Source organism: Penicillium bovifimosum, assembly GCF_028826915.1.
Source record: "Penicillium bovifimosum strain IBT 22155 chromosome Unknown utg000007l_segment0_segment0, whole genome shotgun sequence".
In the NCBI taxonomy this organism is placed as follows: domain Eukaryota; kingdom Fungi; phylum Ascomycota; class Eurotiomycetes; order Eurotiales; family Aspergillaceae; genus Penicillium; species Penicillium bovifimosum.
The window spans coordinates 1,784,462-1,807,359 of NW_026622716.1; the positions used below are offsets into that span (position 1 = coordinate 1,784,462).

General features: G+C 50.4%; 7 protein-coding genes across 7 annotated transcripts; 2 read left to right on the forward strand and 5 right to left on the reverse strand.

Moving 5' to 3' along the window:
- Positions 1-2,838: 2,838 nt before the first annotated feature.
- Positions 2,839-6,064, reverse strand: N7515_009596 (uncharacterized protein; the record flags this gene model as incomplete). The annotated part of the gene is made up of 3 exons (XM_056670340.1): positions 2,839-4,606; positions 4,663-5,192; positions 5,249-6,064. The coding sequence occupies 3 exons, from the start codon at positions 6,062-6,064 to the stop codon at positions 2,839-2,841; spliced, it is 3,114 nt and encodes a 1,037-aa protein (XP_056518139.1).
- Positions 6,065-9,398: 3,334 nt separating this feature from the next.
- Positions 9,399-10,271, forward strand: N7515_009597 (putative mitotic spindle checkpoint protein (Mad2B); the record flags this gene model as incomplete). Its single annotated transcript, XM_056670341.1, has 1 exon — positions 9,399-10,271. The coding sequence occupies one exon, from the start codon at positions 9,399-9,401 to the stop codon at positions 10,269-10,271; it is 873 nt and encodes a 290-aa protein (XP_056518140.1).
- A 2,152-nt stretch (positions 10,272-12,423) lies between these two features.
- On the forward strand, positions 12,424-13,578 carry N7515_009598 (uncharacterized protein; the record flags this gene model as incomplete). The annotated part of the gene is made up of 1 exon (XM_056670342.1): positions 12,424-13,578. One exon carries the CDS (start codon positions 12,424-12,426, stop codon positions 13,576-13,578), a length of 1,155 nt encoding a protein of 384 aa, XP_056518141.1.
- A 177-nt stretch (positions 13,579-13,755) lies between these two features.
- On the reverse strand, positions 13,756-15,122 carry N7515_009599 (putative sister chromatid cohesion protein Dcc1; the record flags this gene model as incomplete). The annotated part of the gene is made up of 4 exons (XM_056670343.1): positions 13,756-13,908; positions 13,963-14,129; positions 14,201-14,931; positions 15,004-15,122. 4 exons carry the CDS (start codon positions 15,120-15,122, stop codon positions 13,756-13,758), a joined length of 1,170 nt encoding a protein of 389 aa, XP_056518142.1.
- An 891-nt stretch (positions 15,123-16,013) lies between these two features.
- On the reverse strand, positions 16,014-16,574 carry N7515_009600 (uncharacterized protein; the record flags this gene model as incomplete). Its single annotated transcript, XM_056670344.1, has 5 exons — positions 16,014-16,117; positions 16,173-16,278; positions 16,336-16,368; positions 16,436-16,442; positions 16,498-16,574. Coding segments are annotated over 5 exons (327 nt in total), but the record flags the coding sequence as incomplete, so codon positions are not given.
- Positions 16,575-16,829: 255 nt separating this feature from the next.
- Positions 16,830-17,840, reverse strand: N7515_009601 (uncharacterized protein; the record flags this gene model as incomplete). The annotated part of the gene is made up of 1 exon (XM_056670345.1): positions 16,830-17,840. One exon carries the CDS (start codon positions 17,838-17,840, stop codon positions 16,830-16,832), a length of 1,011 nt encoding a protein of 336 aa, XP_056518144.1.
- A 1,135-nt stretch (positions 17,841-18,975) lies between these two features.
- Positions 18,976-22,173, reverse strand: N7515_009602 (uncharacterized protein; the record flags this gene model as incomplete). The annotated part of the gene is made up of 6 exons (XM_056670346.1): positions 18,976-19,296; positions 19,348-19,667; positions 19,721-20,403; positions 20,538-20,697; positions 21,062-21,470; positions 21,541-22,173. 6 exons carry the CDS (start codon positions 22,171-22,173, stop codon positions 18,976-18,978), a joined length of 2,526 nt encoding a protein of 841 aa, XP_056518145.1.
- Positions 22,174-22,898: the final 725 nt, after the last annotated feature.

Here is a 22,898-nt window from a genome sequence, read left to right on the forward strand (position 1 = left end):
GGCGAGAGAGAGAGAGGGAGAGAGGGAGAGAGGGAGAGAAGAGACGAGGAAGAGGGAAGAGAGAGGGTAAATGGGGGAATTCGAGTGTTTTCACTGAGAAGAAAGAGAAGAAGAGCAGAAGAGCAGAAGAGCAGAAGAGCAGAAGAGCAGAAGAGGGGGAAATTAAATGAAGCTATCAAGTGCTACCCAAACCCGACGGAAAGGACCCTAGTGTAGCCACTTATTTTTTCCTATACCAACTGGCTGGTTCACGTACCTTTGGCTTTCGAGAACCCCGCAGTGGAAATCCGACAGCCTGGTACGGGAAAGTCGCCCCATTCCCAATCGGTCTGGCCCGGGATTTGGATTTTCGATTTCCATTGTTGGACCGTGGTTGACACGTACACTAAGTGGTGGGGCCTCTCTACACACTTCAGGGAAAAGTCCGGGTAAATTTCTGTCCGCAAGCTAATTGGCTGCTACCGGATACCGTCGGGCATCACGAAGTATATCGAAGGCTATGCCTAAAGAGGCAAGAACCTTGACTGGACCCAGGTTAATTTAGTGTTCTTCAAGTTGGTCGATCCTCTAACATCCTTTTCTTTCCATAACTAACTCTTGATGGATTGCTTCTTCCATCAACATGCATGTAAACATCCGAGTAACCACATGTAGTATTCTCAACTTGCTGTACTTGCTGAACCGGTGTTGTCAGCCCCCACACTCGGTGTGATCTTGTGCTGTTGTTTGACAGCGTGTCTACCTAACTCGTCATAATATGACCGGGGTGCCAAGTCGATTGGTCTAGGCATCCCAGCTCAATGAACCCCGGGATCTGGTGGCTGGGACTGAATAAAAGCAAACACATTGGCCGAATGGGATTGGGTACCAGATGCCATTCATCTTGCAGGCAAACTTTCTTTGACCGCATTGCTGGGATAATCTCGCCGACTGTCGGAGACATACTATTCCCAATTGAGTCGTCCGTGCTTAGGATTCTCTTGGTATGCAGAAAGCCAGAACGTTCAGAAACCTTTTTGTAGGAGCAATCTTTTCAACGACGTACATGGGCAGCCGCTGCGTCACTCGATTGCTTATGATTCGAACCATAATGAAACACACTGAACACAGGATTGTTTGGTGTTCCTTGTCTTGGTCTCTCGGTAACCAGTGGCTATCAGAAATATCTCTCTCTCTCCTCTTCGTCCTCAGTGTGTGTCCTGTAACACATATTCTCATCAGCGGGAGTAGTCTCAAAGATTATTTATGATCTACCAGGTATACACCTCAGAGTATCGAATGGCCAAGAACTTTGACCGACAGCTGGTATGGAAAGATGTTCTAGACAAGGCATCTCAGTTTCAACGGCACTCAATTGGAAGTATACCGTTGATCACTCCGGCACCAGATGGTGTGCCCGCTTGACATGGCCCCCGCCTACAAATTCCGCTGTGTACGCATACCAATCCGGCAAGAGCCCGAGGCCATTCAAAGACTGTCTCCTTTTCCACAGACAGCTGAGCTCTATGGAGCACTGACCAGGACCAGCCGCACTAGGGATGAAGCAACAAGAAGCGGTTGCTTTTCAACTTGGTCCCTTCTGGGAAGCTGTGATGCTATATGCACATGAATAGAATAATATAACACTTTACCTCCAGTCAGCATTAGTACTCAAGTCCTGTGTAGCTACCTTCCTTTTCTCTCTTCTTCGAGACTACGCATGGTAATTTAGGTAGTCTGCGAGTAAAATATAGGACACTGTGAAAATCATAAGAAAACCGATAGAAAAGGACCAGCGTCATTTCATTTCGCCTACAAGATTAAGGTCATATCCTATCCACATCCACAGCCCCGTTAGGATGCTCAATTACCGCAAAAGGGTGAGCACTAACACAGAAAGGGAATGCCAAGAAACAGCGGACAACGGGCATTACGTATTTGCAATGCTTTTGATGTTCCAAGCCGTTGAGATATCCTAACTCAGCTAGGAAGGAACCCAGGGGCCAGGTTACATGTACTGTGCATTTCGTAGGAGTGCAAAAAGAAATACTGAAGAAATGCAAAGCTCGAAAGCCTAGAAAAGAACAAACAAGGCAAGAGAACCGCCGAGATAAGAAAAAGCAAAGAAAGAAAGGGAGGAAATGCAAGCTCAAATCCAGCCAGGGTCATCCTTGCTCTCAGACCCGGCTGTCTGGTGCGATCCCCACACGGGACGGATAAGCCCTGGGTGGTTCCGACTGGAAGGATTGGGAATTTGGGATGGGAGTCATGTTACGTGCAGAAACAGGGGTCTCCTGACTCGTTGCTTCACCGATATGTACTCCGTACTTTTGACTATGTGTACTACTACTGTAGATGGTGTATCGATTTATGAAAGTAGGACTCTGGAGGTCTGTTATATCTTAAGTCAGGCTCCATACTGCCTACTACGTGCAATCACGTGCGATTAAGTCTTTTTGCTGGGGCTGGGAGGGTTTCAGATGTTGGCCAGGCCTCTAGTTAGTTAGTTAGCCTAAAGTTTATTTAACAAAGAAAGAAGCTGTCGGACACGGACTTACATGTAGACATGTCATTTGAGAAGCAAACAAGACATTCGGAAACTGGGAAGAGCGCTTGGTTCAATTCATGCTACAATTCATGCTATAACCATGCGCTAATGGTGTATCCAAAATACGATGAGACAGGGGGGAAGAGATAGAGAAGCGAAGGTATCTGTATTCACTACAAGTGACGGCTTGTCCTTGCGTGTTTTATTGACATTCAGGCATCAACCCGTTAATAACTAAACCGGTCCAAAAAGGAAGGTAAGTTCTAAAATCGTATCTCCTTGACAAAGGTAATCCAAACACTCGGCGCCGCTCACAGACCCTGCAGCTTAGCCTGCTCACCCGGAGTCAACGCGGCGTACAATTCTTGGAAACCAGGCTGTGTGGAGGCCCGTCGGAAGAAATCCGCCAGGAAGCCTTGTGTCTCGTCGTCTCGGCGACGCACCCCAAAGACACTCTCGGAGCCGCCCTCGGCGAAGTCCATCAGCCCCTGCTTCGATGCTCCGATGCCGAGGTCGAAGATCTGGTTGGGAACATCTTCCCAGTCGTCATCACCATCGTCGCTGTCGGCATCTTCCAGAGCTGCCGCGGCAGCATCAATCTCCTTGTTTCCGGATGCTGCTCCCAGCTCTTCAACCAAGACCTTGACAATCTTCAGCGGTGCAGGGACGGTCGTGAATTGATCTGGGTTTCGGCGCGCCTGCGAGCGTGTCTTGATCCGGCCTGTATCCTGGATTATGAGGTCGCCCTTGACAGGTACTTCGGCCACGCGTGGATCGGCAAGCTCGTATAACCGCGCCAGGGCGAAGATGTTCTGCTTGATCTCGTCGTAGCCGGCGAAGTTGACAGAGTTCTCGAGCCACTTGCTCAGAACCACACTCAGCCCGCTCTGGCCGCCCAGGTTCACTTGAGCCAAGAAGTCAACTACCTCGCGCGCGCTGACGAGGGTGAGTCGTGCGAAGACTAGGATAAGACTTTGAATGAATTGCGCTTGCTGTGCTGTCGCCAGTCGCTGCGCCACTGCTTGCAGGAGCTGCGGCAAGTAGGGGCCGAGGCGCTCGGAGCCGGCCCGCTCGACCAACTCCGCTGCTAGCTGGCCGACTTCCGTGGCTGCGTTGTCATCCACCGCCGGACCCAGCAGGCGGTCAATAATGATCAACACAACTTCAATGGCTTCCTTTCCGGATTGAGGATCCCGCCAGACAACGAACTGCGCAAAGTCATGAGCGAGCATGTGTCGTACGGCTTCTGTAGCTGGCCGAATCAATTCAGCCTCATCAGACTCTAGTAGCAGACGGTTCAACTTGGGCATCACTGTGTCAACGAAACCAGCGGGCATTGGTTCGGGACTCCGCTCGGCCAAGGCGCGAAGAAGATCGGCTGCGAAATTCGTCAAGGAGTTTTCTTCGGTCAGACTGCCCACATCAATCGCGCCCATGAGCGAGGGAAGCACCTTCTCGCAAAGGCGCATGTAAGCGTCGGGGCCAAGGTCAGTGATTTGGTCTACAATATCTTCGAATGCTTCTGTGACTGTCAAAGTCAACTGGAAGTTTTCGGCGCCGCTGCTAGCAATGTTGAACATAACATCAATGGCAGTAGAAGACAGGACAACACTAGAGTCGGCCATGATGGTGTCCCGAAGCGTCTCCGCCAACGTGACCTTGAGATCGTCAGATTCAGTTTGTTCACGAAGGTCGTTTACAGAGACGAAGTTCGAGATGGCCGCAATCACTGCCGGTTGGAAGGGGCGGGCCTGCGCCGTCGGCAGAGCGGGCATCAAATCTTGCAGCACCCGAATGCAAGCCACTTGAACCACCTCGTTAGGATCTTCGGCAATCGCCTTCAGAGTAGCCTCTAGGTAGGAGGATGTATTCTGCTGGAATGCCTCACCGGCAACTTTAGCCAGTGAGCCCGCCACAAGGTAGCCTCGGGCACGCAGGAGCTCCTGTTCTTGTTGCATTGCGTACTGCACGAATTGGGCAAAGTGGGACGCCAGCTCTGGTGATACTTCTTGGTCTACGTCGCCAAAGTCTCGAAGCAAGCAGTTAAGAATGTACAGGGCGGCTTCCCGTTGTTTCCATCTGTTAGTCTCGCAATTAGTACAGCTTCTCGGCCAAAATGTGGAAGGGATGCTCACGATGCAGATGAATCAGCAAAGACAATATTCAAGTAGCTCAGGAGACCCTCAGCAGCTGTGCTCTTCAGCCACTCGCCGGTCTTGATCACAAGATCACCACTGCAAGTTCGGGGAGTGTAGTTGGCCGTGACAGAAGTCTCCTCCGAGAGGAAGAGGTTCACGTCAATCTCCCATAAAGCCTCCTCCTCTGTTGTGATTTGTGCATAGGAGCTGGCAAGCTTCATGATTTCTGGAAGCCAGCTAGACGTGCTGGCGTTTGCACCGGCATTTTGAAGCTGCTGTTGCAATTCAGCTTTTACTGGGGGAGCCTTCAGCAGGGCCTGAATAAGATCAAGCTCCTCTAGAATGAGGAAATCGAGCGAGTGCGGTAAACCATCCGCATCCTCCAGTCGACTTTGTCTCTCTTGCTCAATATAGAAATTCTGATAGACCGGCAGTGCGTTGGTGAGTTCTGTCCAGACTGTTGAGAAGAAGAGAGTGCTCTGTGCTGTCAAAAGAGCAGGGAAAACCATGCGGATTTTCATCACAGTCTATGCCAGATTTGATTTAGCAAGAGCCCAGAAAAGCCTGAGGACACACTGCCTACCTTGACAATTTGTAACTTCAAGCCAACGAATCCTCTCCACTGCGATGCAATCTCCCCCGATTTATGCTCCTCCTCTTCGCTTGGTGGTTGCGGCAGGGGTGCCTTCAAAGTCGTGTCGAAGAACGGCGACCACCCGCTAAGTACCTCATCCATAAATTGCTTGATAGCCGTCTTGTGTTGTTCCAGAACCATTTCCAAGGTATCGAAGCAGGAGCGGAAGACTGCAACAGCCAGAGCGCGTAGCATTGGGCGTCTGGACTCGGCGGTAGCCACGGCGAACAGAGACGAAACGAGATCCCGGGCGACATTGAAAAACTGCTCCTCACTGAATCCTGTATCTACCAAGTCCAGGAGGACTTTGAGCGCGCCGTGCATCTGGCCATCGGTAGTGGCGGGGTCATTGATGATACGCAGCAGCGAAGGGAGCAACTCGGGCCAGTCGTCCGGGAAGTCGGCACTGGCAATCTTGCTGACAGCGTAACTTGCTGAGTTCTTCACCTTGCGCTCGGGGATATCATTGGTGGCGAGTACGAGAAGCGCCTGGCGGACGTTGGCCTTGTTTGCATCGTTGATGAGGATTTGTCCTTTGAAATCGTCTAGGGCGGGGGACCAGGCGGCGGCAATGAAGGTACGCAGGACGGAAAGCGCAGATTGGCGTAGGTTAACTGGAACTGATTCGTGAGAGGCAATCGCTGTGAGTGAGATTGCGAAGGAGTCGTGGGCGTAGAGAGTCTCCAGCTGAGACTCTGCAGCTCTTCTGGTATCGGTCTTGGAGGACTGGGTGTCCGCCAGGAGCGATAATAATTGTTGCTCCATGGCGAATCAAGACGTGATCAAATACAAAAACAGGGGGGAGAGAGAGTCAATGAAGGACTCGAAGCCAGTGGATCTCAGTCGCAAGAGATTGAGAATCCAAATGTTTTGCGCGTTAAGCAGATAAGGAGACGCGAAGGAGGGGCAGTTTGAAGGCGGTCAGCCGTGGATCAACGGTCGACGGGGAGATGGCCGAGGATACTCCTTGGACGTCAGTTTAGTCTTAGCTTTTCACAGGGCACTTGTTGATGTAGAGAGCTCTGGTGTTGTTTACAGGCAAAAAGACACTGGTTCTGTTGATTTGTGTACTCCGGAATTGGTCGTCCCGACTCCCGACAGTGTTGATACTGCGGACCACTTTTGGATCGAACTTGCACATGGATGATGGCAGGTGTTTGTTTTCATCACGGCGATGACAGAATTCCAAATCTTGCCTCAAGACTATTGCCATGACGGCTCCAGTCTCCAGGCGTTCTTTGTCTTTCCTAGACACTGCCATAGTGCTTACATTACCAAAAGCATGGTCCAGAAAGACCAAGCGAGTGGATGAGAGATACCTCGAACCTTCTCATCCCTCACCTAGGGCAGGAAACGCCTCAAAACTGTCAGCACGTAGCTACTCTACACAGGATCAAGTAAATACTATAGATGAATCCTCAGGGTTAGTATTTATTGCACTGTTCTTAACTTCTGTTCACTTGAAAGTCATCATCATCGGCTTTGCGCGCTGGCTTCCAGGAACTGTGATGAGTTAGCGTATGATAGATCCATAGATTTTAGCTTTTTCCATGTCTCCAATTCACTGCCTGATTCCTTGGTTCTGTTCTGGTGCGGTGTGCGGTGTCTCCCATGTCGTTTCCCGCCAAGGAGTAGAGCTTCCATGCAGAATTAGAATATGCTCATTCCCAGCATGACATGGATACCCCAACTGGGACTGGCCATAAAGTGGAGGAACAGAGAGACATGCATAGTTCTAGCCTATAATCAGACATGATTCGATTTCTCTTGGAAGCGGGAGATCACTCCGATCTGCATTAGCAAGCCAAGTCCCGTAAGATCTGTTAGGGGTCGAGGCAAATAGAATGGTGTGGAAGAAACTTAGTCGATCTTCAGCACCACCTGTTCGGTTTCTCCTTGCCTTAGTCGACAGGGATTGATGGCAGGTCGGACAGGGATGAAGATAAGGTCGGGGTATTCACAGTTTGGGGCTTAATTTAGACTATGTATGTACGGAGTACAAGCTCTATATCTCCGCTTTCCCGTATCTCCAGAGCGGTCACAAGATCACCAATAATTTTGAATGTTATGGATCATGATTCATGAGGAATCAGGCATCCACTGAGATTGATCAGACAGCCGGAATGATCCGCTGCAATTCCCAAACGGTATTGGTTTTATTGTTGACTCTCTCGAGTGCTCCATAGTCCATACAAAGCTGGGTCAGACGGTGAATGGGTCTTCCGGACTCGGCTGGCTCGAGCTTCCAGTTGAGATTCAAATCCTGATCCTCTTGGCCGATCTCATTGGGTCACGAACTTTCGGAACGCGAAGGAGTTCCACCGGATTGACTCGGGGAAACCTCATCACAATCGGAAAATAGTATTTACCAGAGAGGTATAAAAGAGGTGGGTATGTCTATGATACCTGCCTACTGTAGTAGTAGGTAGTATGTAGAGATCTTCAGGCGTAGAAACAAATGGAAGGATTGATAATCGCATATGAAGTTGCTGCCAGACAACCTTTGTCTGATGACCGCCACTGCCGTCAGCGTTGGAAGATCATCGGTAACATTGTACCGCCTCTTGACTGGAGAGTGGAGAGGGCGTACGATGCAGTACGGGTTTTGTACCCGGTGTATACACTTTCCTCAGATGTAGACTGTACACTGCAAGGTAGGTATAACACAGTAGTTATGCTGAGTATTGTGTTCATACTTACAATGGTGCAGTTGTTATGAGTCAATGATGTGGCACAGGATTCAATTGCTATCAAAACAGAGGAAGATACTCAGGGACCCGAACACATGACGAAGATAAACCCATTCTGCTCGGTTATGCCCTTTCGCAGCTTAATCTGAATCCATGGTAGTGAAGGGGTTTTTATATTTTGCCTTATGCCATTCGACGTCTTCCCTTCTGAGATCCTCTTGGTCCACTAAGATACCCTACTTTTCGCTGGGCTGCGATGATCGCCCCCTCTTATAGAATGACCACCCACCTCACAGTGGAGAAGAAAAATGAGAGGCAAAAAACTGTGTGCCCTTCTTTTCTCCAATACAAATTGGCATGAATACTCGATACTGTACCTTGTATTTTTTTGCGGTTTTTTTCTTTGCTTTTTCTGGCTGTTTTCTTAGCACATCTTTGTAACTAGGTCATGCCTGATACCATAGCATACACACACACACACACACACAACACACATTGTTTGTTGATTATAAAAAGTTCAAATCACCATAGGATTGTAAATATTCGTATATTGTCTGCAAGGAAGAATAGAATAAGATCAATTCCTTCGAAGGTGAAGTCCAAGTAAAATGGGATATGCACCCAACCCATGACGCAACCACGTGACGGGAACCGTTACCTTCCAACCAACTTACCTTAGTCCGCCTTTCTTCTGCTTTTCCCCTCGTCGAGCGAGATTGAGGTACATTCCATCCGTCGATTCATCTCCATAACCTCTTTCTTCTTGAAGTTATTTCCTTACTCGGGTTCAGCCCTTTCTTTTCCACTCGTCAAAATCCCCCTCGAGGGTTTCCGTCTCTGAAAGTTCCCCTCCTTCCCTTCGCTTTAAGGCCCCTCCTCGAATTCCCCTCCCTAGGGATCTAAAATATAAAAAAAGTGATCACTCTCTTGCACTTTGGGATCGTCGCTCGTGGATCATATGGTTCTTCCAACCCTCATGCTTTGAGGTTTGCTTCTACTTGTCGTTTTGTCCACCCAAGCGTACGTTTCGATTTCCTTTTCAACATCAACAAGCCCCCTCCTCCACCAACCCACTATCCACCGAACCATCCTTCCCCCCACAGGTCGTACTTCTATACCCGTGTCCAGTGACTACTTTCGGTCGCTCTATTCATTGCTTTCGCATATTGTTTAATTTCCACGGACCCTCGTGGTTTACCGCGTCACCGGCCGGAGCATCGGGACATCCCGACGACATTGACCGAATCCCCAAATATCACAACACTTGACATTCCATCGGAATTGACATTGACGGATGACTTAGAAAGGCAGAGCGATGATTAGCTTCAGGGTGGAACATCATTCAGATTCTTCGAGACTTCGTCAAGACCACCCTCACCGTGGAAACGACACCGGATCGTTCAACGGCAATGCCGATTGCCAGTGAGAGCAGTAGTACTACCACCACCATGACCACATTCTCCGCCCCGGTCCCTGCTACCAAATCGCTGCCCACAAACCAGTCAGCGTTAGCGGCCTCCTTCACCAACTTCCTTACCGTGTCCGTCCATCAAATATTATTCCTGCGCTCCGTTTATCCGCGCGCCACCTTCCTCCCTGTTCGGGCATACAACTATCCTGTCCGCCAATCCCGTCACCCGAAAGTTTGTGACTACATCAACGATGCATCAATTGCAGTCGGAACCGAGATCCTCAAAGGCACAATCACCGCAGTCAGTATTATCATTTCTTCTCTTCGCACAAACCAGCCCCTCGAGCGGTATGCCTTCGACCTGTCGGGCTTCCCACGTGCTCCTGCGGGAGAGGTGAATACTACATTCGAAGAGAGAAATGAAGATTCATCGAACCCAGGTGCCCCCGCCTCAGACCGGGGCCCCGCACCGACGTCGGTCGACCTCGAGGCGCAATTCCGGGCATGTCTAGCCAGACTTGCCTCGGCCTGTGCCCGGTTGACACCACTTCCCCGCGATGACGAGTTCAGCTTTACCGTCTGCATTGAAGTGCGGGAGGACGCTTTACCACCGGCGGGAACCACCAAGGAGGAACAGACTTGGATAGTGGCAGAACCGGGTAAGGTGCACCTACGATCGTGCACTGCGCCATATTCTGTTTCCAAATTGCGGAATGGCGAACCCCAGCAGCCGCCCCCCAGGGTGTCTAATGGCCGTGCCAAAACAGTACCTGTACGACGTGTCGAGGCCGGCGAGCTTCGGTTGGAGCTATGGGTAGAAGAGGCACGGCAAAAATTTAACGAACCGGTGGACTCGGAGCAGCCACCATGACCTTGAGCAGAGGTTACTCTCGATCCTGTTTCAAACCTTGGGGGGGAATTTGTGTTCTACGTTTTTCTCCTTTTTCCGCATCTTTACCCCTATTTCATTTTCCTGTCCACACCCAATTCCTGTCTCATTCTTGATTTAGCGTGACCAATGATCGAACATACATGATGGACGAAGGAAATTCTGGAATTGCCGTCCGCAAGAAGTGGCGCAAATATATAAAACGGGGAGCGGACGATTTTTGGGACTCGCATGGCATTTATCTACATAGATCAGGTTCATATCTTTCATTTTTTGTGCTTCATTCCCAAGTGCTAAACCACCCTTCCCCTGCTCTCCCCATTTTGACTTTCATGACGCTCCTTCTCTATCCTCCTTTTCTCTCTTTCCCTATGGCTTTATATCTTCCCGTTTATTTCGTTTTGCATCTTGCTTGATCCCTTGGTTAACTCTCCTCGCTGATCTTTTTATTGCGGTCCTCATTTTCATACCATCTCCCATACGTTGTATTTCATTCGTCTCCTTTGTCGAAACCTCCAACTACATGATTTCCTTTCTAGCCAATCCAACTATACTAGCAGCTAGTTCCCAATGTTGTTTTATCTTTTCATTGTTGCGTTTTTCTCTGCTTTGACGCCGATACGCTGATGCTCCCAGGGAAGACTTGAGAGAGATTCGGCAAGGTCCTCGATGCCGTAATGTCACATGTTTCCCTTGTCGCTGGATTCTTCCTCGTTCATGTCATCTATCTTCACCTGCACTGTCTATGTTCGCGCCCTATACTAATGCCTCGGATATAGCCGTTGAAAGAAAATAGGCCGCTTGGCCGCGGGGATGACTGTGTAAGAATGCTAGCAGAGATTCACCCAGGTTAATTTGATACTGTTTAAACGGGATCCATAGTAGCTGTACTTGCTTTCCAATACGCCGTCCCCCTCCCCCTGTCTTGTTCCCCATGAGCCTGAATGGCTGAGAGGCCAGAGAGGAGACTCAGCGCGTAGTTTACAGTGACATTGATACCAACACACGAGAACCAGTGGGGTCGCCGAAACAAAGTATGTACACAAATAGAGATAAAGCTCGTCTGAATATCGAAGATACATACGAAGACTAAGTAACCATCTGATTCTCCGAACGCTTAAGCCTTGAGACATCTATGTATCCCCAATCAACCGTACTCAACCATAAAACGCTCAATATCAAACTGGTCGCGTGATCTCCAATCCCCTCACGACAACACTCATCCATGAATCATATTGCATAAACCCACCGACCAATAGCCCCATCCACGTACTACTACTACTGCATAGCTAACCAAGTTACCAAATCTCTCTCTCAACCTTGAACGGGGAGTGAGTTGAACCCCTCATCCAATCCCCATAACCCCCCATGCTAAGATGCTTGATCGCGTGTTGAAATGACATAATCGCCAAGCCAAACCTCACATGACCCCTCCAAACCCTCCGCAAAAGCCAAAAAAAAAACCCCCAACCAAACAACCCAAACCTCTTACGTCAAATCCGATCTCCACCCATGGAAACCTACGGATACCCGTCTCGATCCAATCCGCAATGCAACCTCCGCGCTTGTCAACGCTTCGCCGCGGAAAACGGGAGTTGGAGTCGAGTCCTTGCGTGGGGATTCGGTTTCCGAGGTCATTCCTCATATGATATGTGACATATCCAGGCAGTTTTATATGCCGGCCCAGATCGTGACGTGACGGGGTGTTTGGGATTGTATCTGGTTGGTCAAAAGATTCAATTGGTCGGAATGGAGGTGAAGTGAGCGTGTGACTGGGTTTCTGCGTTCTACTTGGATGTTGGTAGAGAGAACCCTATGGAGAAAATAGAATAGAATTATACGGGAAGGACCAAGGGTTGAATGGGCCAAGGATTGCATACCCCGGACAGAGATATTTAAGACATCGGGGCCCCGTCGGCTGGACCATCCGATAAACACAAACCGTATTCTTTTTTTTTTTTACCCTATCTCCACATCGGGCGACGGGTCTTTTTCTTTGTTTCAGACTAATCCCCGGATTTTTCTTGATATAAAACCAAACCCCTTTGACCCAGACTTGGACTACAATCTACCCCCCAGCAACTTCAATTCCAATTACTTATCATCTACGAATACACAACCCCAAGTTCCCAACATGATCGCCGCAGAACCCCCCAACCTCCCTTCCGGAGATTCCCCAGACCTAATCCTCGTCCCCGCCACAGCATCCGAGCGCATCGCCTCAATCCGGCTAAACAGCGTCGCCTGGAAAGGACCCTTGGACGTAGAAACCTACATCCAGCGCGAGAATCACCTCCTGCAACAGCGGCTAACCCGCGACGGACTGACCTGCTGGGTACTAGTCGACCGACGGGAAGCCGAGGATAGCCGCACGATCCTGTCCTCGTGCGAGTCGTACCGGAAGAGCGCGTTGCTAGCGCGTGATGGGCGGGTGGAGAAGGTTTCCACGCACGGCGTTGGGAGCGTCTACTGTCGGCCTGAGTTCCGGGGGAAGGGGTATGCGAAGAGGATGTTGGAGGAGTTGAGTGTTAAGCTTGAGACTTGGGGGATGGAGAAGGAGGAGAGGAGGAGGAGTGTTTTTACGGTGTTGTTTTCGGATATTGGGAAGAAGTTTTATGCGCAGTTTGGGTGGAGACCGTTTGTTTCTTCGCATATGTCTTTGAAGGCTACGGGGACGGGGAGTGGGGGGATGGGGGTTACGAGGGATTTGTTTGCGGAGGATGTGCAGAAGTGTCTGTGCAGTGAGGTTGTATTGGATAAATTGCGGGACCAGATGCTTGTGGCATCGAGGGAGTCTGGGAGTGCTAAGATTGCTATCTTGCCGAACTTTGATCACTTTGTTTGGCATTGGGCGAGAGAGGAGTTCTATGCTGAGAACTTGATGCCGGAACGTGAGCCGCCTGTTGTTAAGGGGGCTGGAGATGACCGGGCTCGGGTTTATTGCGCTTGGAATCGGAACTTTGGCGAGACGCCCGAGGATAATGTGCTTTACATTCTGAGGTGGGTGTATGATGAGCCCACCTCCCCGGCTGAAGAGGAGGTCGTGGTTACCGCTATGGCTGCCATTCTTCGGCGAGCACAGCAAGAGGCGCATGAATGGAACATGAGCAAGGTCGAATTTTGGAACCCGACTCCCCTCTTGCAAAAGGCTGTGGCCCTGGTGGACCCGCGTGTCGAGCTCGTACACCGCGAAAAGGACAGCATTTCCTGTTTACGGTGGACTGGCGAGGAGCAAGGATTGGGCAAGGATGTCGAGTGGTGGCTGAATGAGAAGTACACTTGGTGTTGATTATTCACTCATTTTGGCTTGTTTCTTTGGTTTTCTGGTCGTTCCGACTCTTTCTTTCTGGGAGGACACCAGGCGATTTTGGGCGGCAGATCTGATCGTGGCGCTTCTAGACATGCGCACACCATAGATTAGATGCCATAGCATTTTACGCAGCAACTGCATTGGCTTTTCTTGCAATCAACGGCTGCCTTTGAGCAATTCGTGCCAATTTCTCGTGTTTTTAGCCTTTGCAGCTGTGGCTGGAGCACTAGAAGTTTTGCTGGCTTGTTGCCGCTGAGACGGCTCAACAAAGAATATAGTCGTAGGGTCAGGACTGCTGTAGCAGCCATTCTGTAATCCACATTAGCAACGCGCTGCAGTTCAAACATGAAAGTTTGGACTAACCTTCAACTTCGAGAGCGCTGCCTCTGCCCTCCAAGACTCAGGCAGACAATCCTTCCACCCCCGAAGGAATTCACTTCTCCCGATAGCAGACGAGCTGATGGGAGCAGTAGCAGCCAAGTAAGTCTCGCCAACCCATTGCGTACATTCCACTCTATCAAAGCTCGCCCCTACAAACCATCACAAAAAGATCAGCAAAGCGTCCAAGCCCAACCACCTCACACCAACATCCCAAACTCACATTTAATCTCATCCCTCAAATCCACCCTCTCCTCCTCCACACAAATCCTCCTCACAACAGCCTCCAACAAAGCCCTCGGAAACGGCACCTCGACCTCATCATCCTCATCAAGAACGGCCCTCCACAAATCCCGAACCAGAAACTGCTTCTCAAGATCAATCCCCTGCAAAACACTCCCCTCAACAACCCTCTTCCAAACCCGCAATCTCGCCCTCGCCGAAGGCCTCCAACACGCAATCTCCTCGCCCGAATCCACAAACCCACAAACCTCCATCCACCCGCTTGCACACTGCTTCTCCGAAACCGGAATATCCCTCCACAACCTTTCCCTCATCTCCCTCACCCGCTTCGCATCCAACGGCGCAGACTCAGCTTCCATGGCTACGTCCCCGTCGTCAGCGCGCGGGTCATACAGCCTTAGACTCTTTTCCAAGAACGGGACGGCGGAGAAGCCGCCTGGAGGGATATGCAGCTCTAGTGTTGAAGAGCACTTTGCGATGGCGGTGACGGCTTCGGAGGGGAGGGAGAGGGGGTCTTCGTCTTCGGTTACGACTTTTATGTCTGCTTGGGAGATTTCGGCATGGCTGGGGCGGAGGATGTGGAGGGAGTTTGAGGATTGGACTTGGCGGATGCGGTAGGTTTGGGTTGGGGTGCAGAGGTTTACGTAGTCTTGTGCGGCTGGGTCGAGGACTGCTTGTGCGAGGGCTGTGGAGGGGGATTTGAGTTCGAGGCTGTGGTATTGGTTAGTACGGATTTCTGTTCAATTGGGCAGTGGGAGGGGTGTATTGTAGGGCGCGACTTACACTGGTGCATCTTTTGAGGTTAGTAGTTCTTCTAGTTCGGGGGATAGTTCCAGTAGTCGGAATCCATCCTGGGGATTGGTGTGTGTGAACAGGATACTGGGTGCAGCTTGGGTAGACATCGCTAAATTAGGGTGATATGTAACGAGCGAAGTGGGATGTAGAACGAAGCATTTGGATTTGGACGCGTCGACGCGAAGTGGAGCCGTGGACGGACCGCCTTAACCCCGAAGGACGGAGTACGGAGCTCGAAGGCTTCGGCTTCCGAGGCGTAACTACTCCGTACTGATTTCCCTCATGGACTTGGTTCCTCGGACATTGGGTTTTCTTGGTAGCAGTCTGCTGCACAGCTCCCATGGAGCAATTTGGGGTGTTCCAAAGAGCTTTGGATCCATCACATTCAACCTGATTAGTATGCTACAATAACCAAGGCCCCAGGGGAACTCGCATTGGGTCGACCATGATGGCCATTATCCTGTTGGTATACGTGTATTCCGTGTGATTGGAACCCCTTCAAATTACTGTTGTCCGGACAGTAAGTCCGGTGGTATGGGGGCTGAGTAGACCAGTGCCCGGTCAATACTTTCACTAAATATCACTTGAATTACGTCTCAAGCTGTTCTAATCTAGGGCAGAAGCTTCGTCTGGCTCAGTCATTTACAGTGAGAGACGATCACACATCGGAAAGTACTTTTTGATTTCTGTCGTACATGAAGCACAGATACGACCACACCCTCGGCTCAGTCTCACCCTCTCTTCTCCATCTCCCTCGCACTGTATGGAGCGAACGTATCTGCGCCGTAAATGGATTTGCGTGGTCAGCATGTTGAAGTGATGTACAGAGGAGCGGAGTCATACTTACATGGTTGGGGGAAACACCCCACGACTCTGTCTGCCTTCCGCACGTTCACAAACAGAGACATTCGATCGATTCGAGTTGTGACGACGGTACCTGCCGGCTACCTATGATGGATTCTCATGTCAGCTCACAGATATAGGAAAGACACTTACCCCCGTCGCCAACCAAACGAGCCACCACATGTCCTGCTGCCTTCCGCACGTTCACAGACAGAGACATTTCTCGACCGGGGCCGCGGCGACAAAGGCCAGCAACCACCTACGAGTGATTCTCATGTCAGCTCAGAAGCATCAGACATAGGAAAGATACTTACCCCAGTCACCATCCAATTGAGCCACCACACGTCCTGCTGCCTTCCACACGTTCACAAACAGAGACGTTCGATCGATTCGAGTTTCGCGACGGTACCCACCAGCCATCTACGGTTGGTTCTCATGTCAGCTCACAGAAGCATCAGATATAGGAAAGATACTTACCCCCGTCACCATCCAATTGAGCCTCCCCACGCTCTGTTGCCTTCCGCATGTTCACAGACAGAGACGTTCAATCGGTCCGACCCGCAGCAGCGACACCCACCAGCCACCTGTAATCCAGTCCAGTCAGCTCTCAGAATCATCAGAGATAGGAAAGATACTTACCCCTGTCGCCACACAATCAAGCCACCACACGTTCTGCTGCCTTCCGCACGATCACAGACAGAAACGCTCGCCTTCGATCCTAAATAGAAGTTAAAGGGCAAAAGCCCAAAGCACACGGCAAAAACCTCGAAACAAGAACAAAACAAAACGCCAGCAAGTACAAAAAAGCAGATTTTTTTGGGGTTTTATGAATTTTCCGGGAAAAGCAAACGGCAAAAGCCTCAGAACAAGAACAAAAAAACAAAAAACAACAAAAAAACAGGAACAAACCTAAGGGAATTGAAATCATGCCTTACCTTGTGGACGAGGAAGTGGACCCTGGGAATTGGCTATCAGGATCGGGTACATGCCCCAACAATGAGAAGGAACGCAAGTACGGCTGGCAAGGCTGGCGCAAGTCGTGGGAAGATGAACGCCATCACAAACAAGGCCCAACTAAGGTGGCTGAACCAGGCGCGGACCATGGGCCCAACCTGGACATGGGTCTGGACGACCACACGTGAATGCCCAGCCTCAGAAGGAGAGTTGGTTGTGGATGGCGCAGCCAAGGACTTGGGTACAGGCGTTAGGGGCAATGTACCGGATGAACCATCTAGATCGGGCAGGGCTTCCACCAGCGCAGCCAAGTCGAATGCGCTACCAGTAGCCTCCAGATCAGGGAGTGCATGCTGCAGCGCTGACATATCGAAGGTGTGGCTCTCAGGAAGCGCACTTGTCAATCTCGACATGTCAAAAGCCACAGCATGTGAACCGTCCATGGCAGGTTCAATGGTTGGGCCCTGACGGATGGCCTCTGGCAGTGGTCCACACTTAGCTGTCGCTGGTGGTTGCCCACGGAAGGAAGTCGCCGCATCACTGGAACAATCGGCTGCCGGCGTAGCCTGGGAACCTTCCGAGGAAGGTTCGAACCGGGGAGAACTGGGTTCAGCGGCATACGCAGCACCGAAACGACCGGGACATCGCACGTGCGGCCGAGCAGAGCGTGCTTTGGGTCCTCGGCGTTTCGGTGATTTCAACTTTTGGCTGGGGAGCCGATTGTTGTTGGCTGACCGATGCGGCGAGTAATTGATGAGGTCCTTCCGCCACTTGTCTTTAGCCACCCTCCCGAGGAGCGGGGTGCTCTCACGCCAGCAACGCGGAGGGAGGTTACGGGCTGGAATCACTCGCACCTGAACGAGGTCCACATCATCCGCGAAGTGGACAGACTTCCGGACGAATGGCTCGTCAGATGGGAGCTCCTCCAGGTCCTCATCCACATTGACAAGGCAGGACTTCCCAGGAGGGGGAGCGTCGCGGCAGCGGGGGATAAGATCGGCGGGGGGAGGAAGATAGGTGAAGTACATCGTGATGATGTGAAGAATAATATGAAGAATGGAGGGAATATCAAATGCTATAAGCAAATGAAGAAAGCCAGTGGCAGTGGAGAGGAGAAAGGAGAAAAGAAAACAAAGAGTCAGAAGAAATGGGAGAAATAAATATTGTTTGGGACCGTCCATGGCAACGAGCAACTAAACAGGAAGGCACAGCAAACTGAAGTTATACCAAGGCAGGTGCGGTGGTGGTCATGGAAACGCCATGGACAAGTGGTTAGGGCAAGGAAACTACGACTTCGCCAGGGAAGGAACCTTCCAGGTTGGAACATCTATATGAAGCAAACATTAAACTGCAAGCTAGACGTGAGTCTGCTCATGTGAATGCCATGAAAAACAGTAACTAGGTCAAAAAACAGAAGTTTTAGTACATATTTGAGTAATGATGAAGCTATACAAGGCGTGAGTGTGGCCATGGCAACGAAGTGGTTCAGGGCAAGGTAGGTAACAAGAAAGTACGACGTCGGCGTCTCCAGGACAGGAACATCTATAGGATGGTTGAGTAGATATCAAGATATACAAATTAGGTGTGAAGGTGGCCATGGGAACGGAGTGATTAGGGCAACAACAAAAGGAAGACCACAACTTCACCAGGGCAGAACCATCCACATGAGTGGCGCTGACTGGTATATGCCGCCGTGGCTGTCAGATTGTGAGGGATTCGAAACCAATGGGCTGAGTGACATAGACTGGTTCATAGTCTTCTCGTGATGCATCAAGATATGCCGCCACCTACTGCATCAAATTGTCACCATCTGTAATTTCGTTGGATCGTGGTAACGATCTACGAAGTAGAAAAGTTGAGAGAGCACAGATGAGATTGCCAATGTTGCTTTTTGAATTGTCAAATTAGTGCTATGACACGCCAACCATATGCTTGTTGTACTCCGAAAATACCAGCTAAAGATAACAGAAAGATATACAAGAATTGAAGAAGAGCAGGGCTCTTCTACTCGCAGAGCTTGGACATATGCCCTAATTGAAACAAGTTGGGCTTCCTACATGCAGAGAGATGGGTTACCTGTGAGAATGCGGTATGGAACCCAGCCGGCTGGACCAAAGAGGCACGTCCAGATGTAGAATGAAACGGTGAAAGCCAGGGTCAGAATCATTGTTTTGCCTTCGGGACTTCTTCCAGTCTCTGGGCTTGGTCATTAAGATCACCACGTGCGTCTTTGACTGGCTGAGCAGGGTCAGCGCCAAAGTCTGGAACTTGTTCACGGTCCACGATGTGATCGGCAACAATCGGCTTAGACTGGGTAGTCTCCTTCTGTGCCGCTGCCGCTCGTGCTAGCTCTTCTTGTTCGCGAGCCACCCGCTCCGCCTCCATCTCTTCCATGTGTCTGAGGTCGTCAACACTGGGCTCGTATAGATGCCAGATTGTATAATGCGGCAGCCCAATCACGGAAAACTGCATTCGTTTGGCCAACTGGAAGACATTAGCAACTGTAACCAAGGATCCCTCGTTCACTGATCATACCTTGCCAAATCCTTCCGTCTCGGCATGCTTCTCGAAGCTAAAGGCTGGGAAGTGGACACCAGCGCGGAACACCCGAGCCTTTGCCAGGATGCTGACACCTCCGATCCCGTCAAGCTCCATCTCCATATCAGGATCGCCGTAGGGGTCGCGAAGGTAGGCCAGGTGAGGTCTCCACGTAGCGTACTCGGCGTAACCTTCGACGATTACCGCATCCTCGTCCAAAGTATCCGCCAGCGCCAATGCTGTCTCGGATTCTTGCCAGGAATTCAGATCATACGGCTGCTCTCCACCAAGCCAATCTGGGAGCGGGCGCCATACATCTACGTAGTCAATTAGTAAAACTGTGCGAACCTGACTGACAGTCTTCACTCACTTGGAACCGTCACATCCTTGTTGTGCCGCATCAGATCCTCAATAATCGTAAAAGGAGCAGTCTGCACATCCGCATCTCTCCAATAAACCCAGCTGTGGGTCGGGCGAAGCGTCGCACTCAGCAACCAATTGCGCGCCTGCGCCATCAATTTGCGTCGGCTAGCCTGTGCCTCGAACCCATGTCGGCTTTCCACGTCCTGTTGCACTTTCTGCCCAAAGTCCTTCTGAATGACCGAGATCTCCCCAAAAGTCATCTTCGGATCTGGGTCATTTTGCAAATCCTCCAACATGTGCGACAGCATTTGCAATGTGTCATCCTGGGAATCCGATACCAGGAAAGCAAGATCGATCAGGTTATGCGGGTATGTGAGGTTTCGGAGATGCGAGAAGAACATCGGCAGGTGCGACGAAGCATCTCGCAGCGGAGTACACATCAAGACCCGCTCCCCGCGTTCCCATCCCTTCTCCGTCCCTTGTACTTCTGATAAATCATAGTACCGCACTGTCTGTAGGTGTAGATCTCCGGGAGAGGAGAGAAGGCCGAACGAAAGTGTGGGGAGGATAGCGGTGCGCCAGGATGGGTAGATCAGAAGGAGCAGCACAAATGACACACCGCCAAGGAGGCAGAGGCGCTGGAATAGCTGTCGGCGTCTCCGGAAGGCAGGTTGCGAGCGAGACTGGAATCTGGTGGGGTGGAGGTACACTTGTCAGTCTCGATTTGAAGCTCCGCGATCTGGCTGCTGGCATGCCGGCAGGGGTTCGAGCTCGGGCAAAAGAACCGAGTCATATGGGCATTGTGGTGGAAGTAAGCTCCTTACCTGTTAGGTGATATTGAAAAGGCAGAGCCGATGGGGTAGGCAGAGTGGCCTTTCTCGAGAACGTGTCGGTTCATCGCGGGCGCGGTCACAGGGCCGTAGCGCACTAGGTTGGGGCCAAGAACTAATGGAGCGGCCGAGAACCCTGGCAACAACCCCGGGACTGATTAGAAGACCAGTATAATGTATGAACAGGAATGAAGGTGAGTATTGAATTAGAGATAGAAGGAGAGAAATGAGAAGAATTGGAGGATGTTGTTTTCTTGGGGGAGTCCAAATCCGGCCATCCGCTTGCGACCTTGGGACCTTGTTCCTTGTACTGTGTAGGGAGATATCTGATGGTATACGATAGTAAAATACAATGATAACTAATTGATAGTTAGTAATAGCGATAGTAGTAGTATACTGTAATTACTGGTAAATGATGCTATTTTGCCTTGGCCTCGCTAAATCTATAGACAAATACGCTAAACTCCCATATGCTGCTATGCATACCAACTAGATAATTTTCTCCCACGACGATGAACCTCTGTTAGGTGCAACCATGCTCAATCGAGGACGTATAGGAGCCGAGTCGACTTCTTTCGTCTCAACTTCAGCTTGTCCCAGTATCTGCAGTAACAGCTTCTTGACTTTCTCTGCGTCACGCAAACTGGGCAGGACGGATGCGGCTTCGTAATCGCTATCGAGAATAAAGTAGCGTTCCCTCCGTCGGTTCTCCACTTCGTCGATCTGGAATGCAACTCTGGCAATTGCCTTGGCTGGAACACTGGCTTTATTCATAGAGCTCTTGGATACCATGCGCAAAAAGGGCCGAAGCCCGGACCGGGTCTGGTGTGCGACTCTGACCAACATAGGCGCCCCAGTTCGCAGATGACTCGGGCCTGTCATGCCTCCTGGATCCAAAGTGAAGATGTCGAGCGACATGTTCCCGGTCTATATTTAGAATCGTTAGTCAGAAAAGAAGCATACATGACGATGACTCGGGAATAAATTGCGAACTTACCCAGATCAAGCTCCGCCTCAATGCATATAATGCGACACTCGCCATTAACTTGCTGCTTCCAAATCGAATATTCTGTTCCTTTGCGCTCAGGGCAGTTCCCGCTCGTTTGCCGTGTCTTCCATGGTCGCGGTCAAAATAATCCAGTCGCCCGGATGATGTCGCAGAGCATCCAATGTTGATGACTTTCGCTCCTCCTCCTGGTGTGCCATCTCCAGCCCGGAAAGCCTCGAACAGTCCGATGGTCAATAAGAATGGCGAAAGACAATTTGTCTGATACACAGGATCGTAGCCGTCTGAAGTGAGCTCATCTACAACGTACGACGTTGTAACGGCTGCGTGGATCAAGCTGGTAATAGGCGGAATGTCTTTGAAGTGAACACGGTCGACGGTAGTTTTGGCGAAACAGGCTACTGATTTCAGATCGGTCAGATCCAGCGACAGAACTTCGACCGATCTGGGGCCGATCAAACGGATCTTCCCGGTGAGATCACGGACGTCGTGTGTCCTGATATCCCGTGCCGTCAATAACAGGTGAATGAATGGATGTTTCTTTGCGATTTCGATAGCGATTTCTGAACCAAGCAATCCATTTCCCCCGGTAATAATAACTGTTCCTGTCAAAGGTGTTCCCATGTCGATGTTTTGTGAGGATCTCCCAGAGTAAGGTTCCACAGTAGAAAGCGATGGTCAAGTGCGCTTGTACTTGTACTTGGGGGTGGTCGTCTAATTATATGGTAACAATGCAATCTTGTGACACAAAGAGAAAAGAGAATTTGGAATTAGAAGAGAGAAAGAGACAAAGCGGACGAAGTCAAAGATCACAGCATGCCTAAGTAGGATCTAAAAATTACCAAGTAGTTAGCCCCATCGTAGTATGCAGTAGGGCCAATGAATTATATTATATCGGACATGAGCGGTCACTTGTCTCAGCGATCGTTCCAGAAGAAGAGGTGGATCAATCAGATGCGAGGACGTGTTGCGTGGAATAGCCAACCCCGATCTAGGGCTCGAAATTGCGTGGCATGGCGACTAAATTTTCTCGACTAGCAGACTCCCTTGCATATAAGGTGTGTTCATGCCATCATGGCGTAAATTAAGAAAACTGACGGGAAGGGATGGGCGTCTGATATTAATCGTTAGTTCGTAGGCTGTCGATCAATCCGATCAATCCCCGGCACATCTTTGTAGATCCCGATAGATCTCCGTACAGTGCCGTCGATGTTGTTGTAGGTGCTAGCAATATTCAAACATCAATGTTCGAGATCGGAGAGATTGTCCAGACTCCAGACTCTATCGAGGGCTGTCAAGTCAAGTGGGGAAAAAGAGAGAATTGGCCCCCACTGCCAACGAGGCCCTCG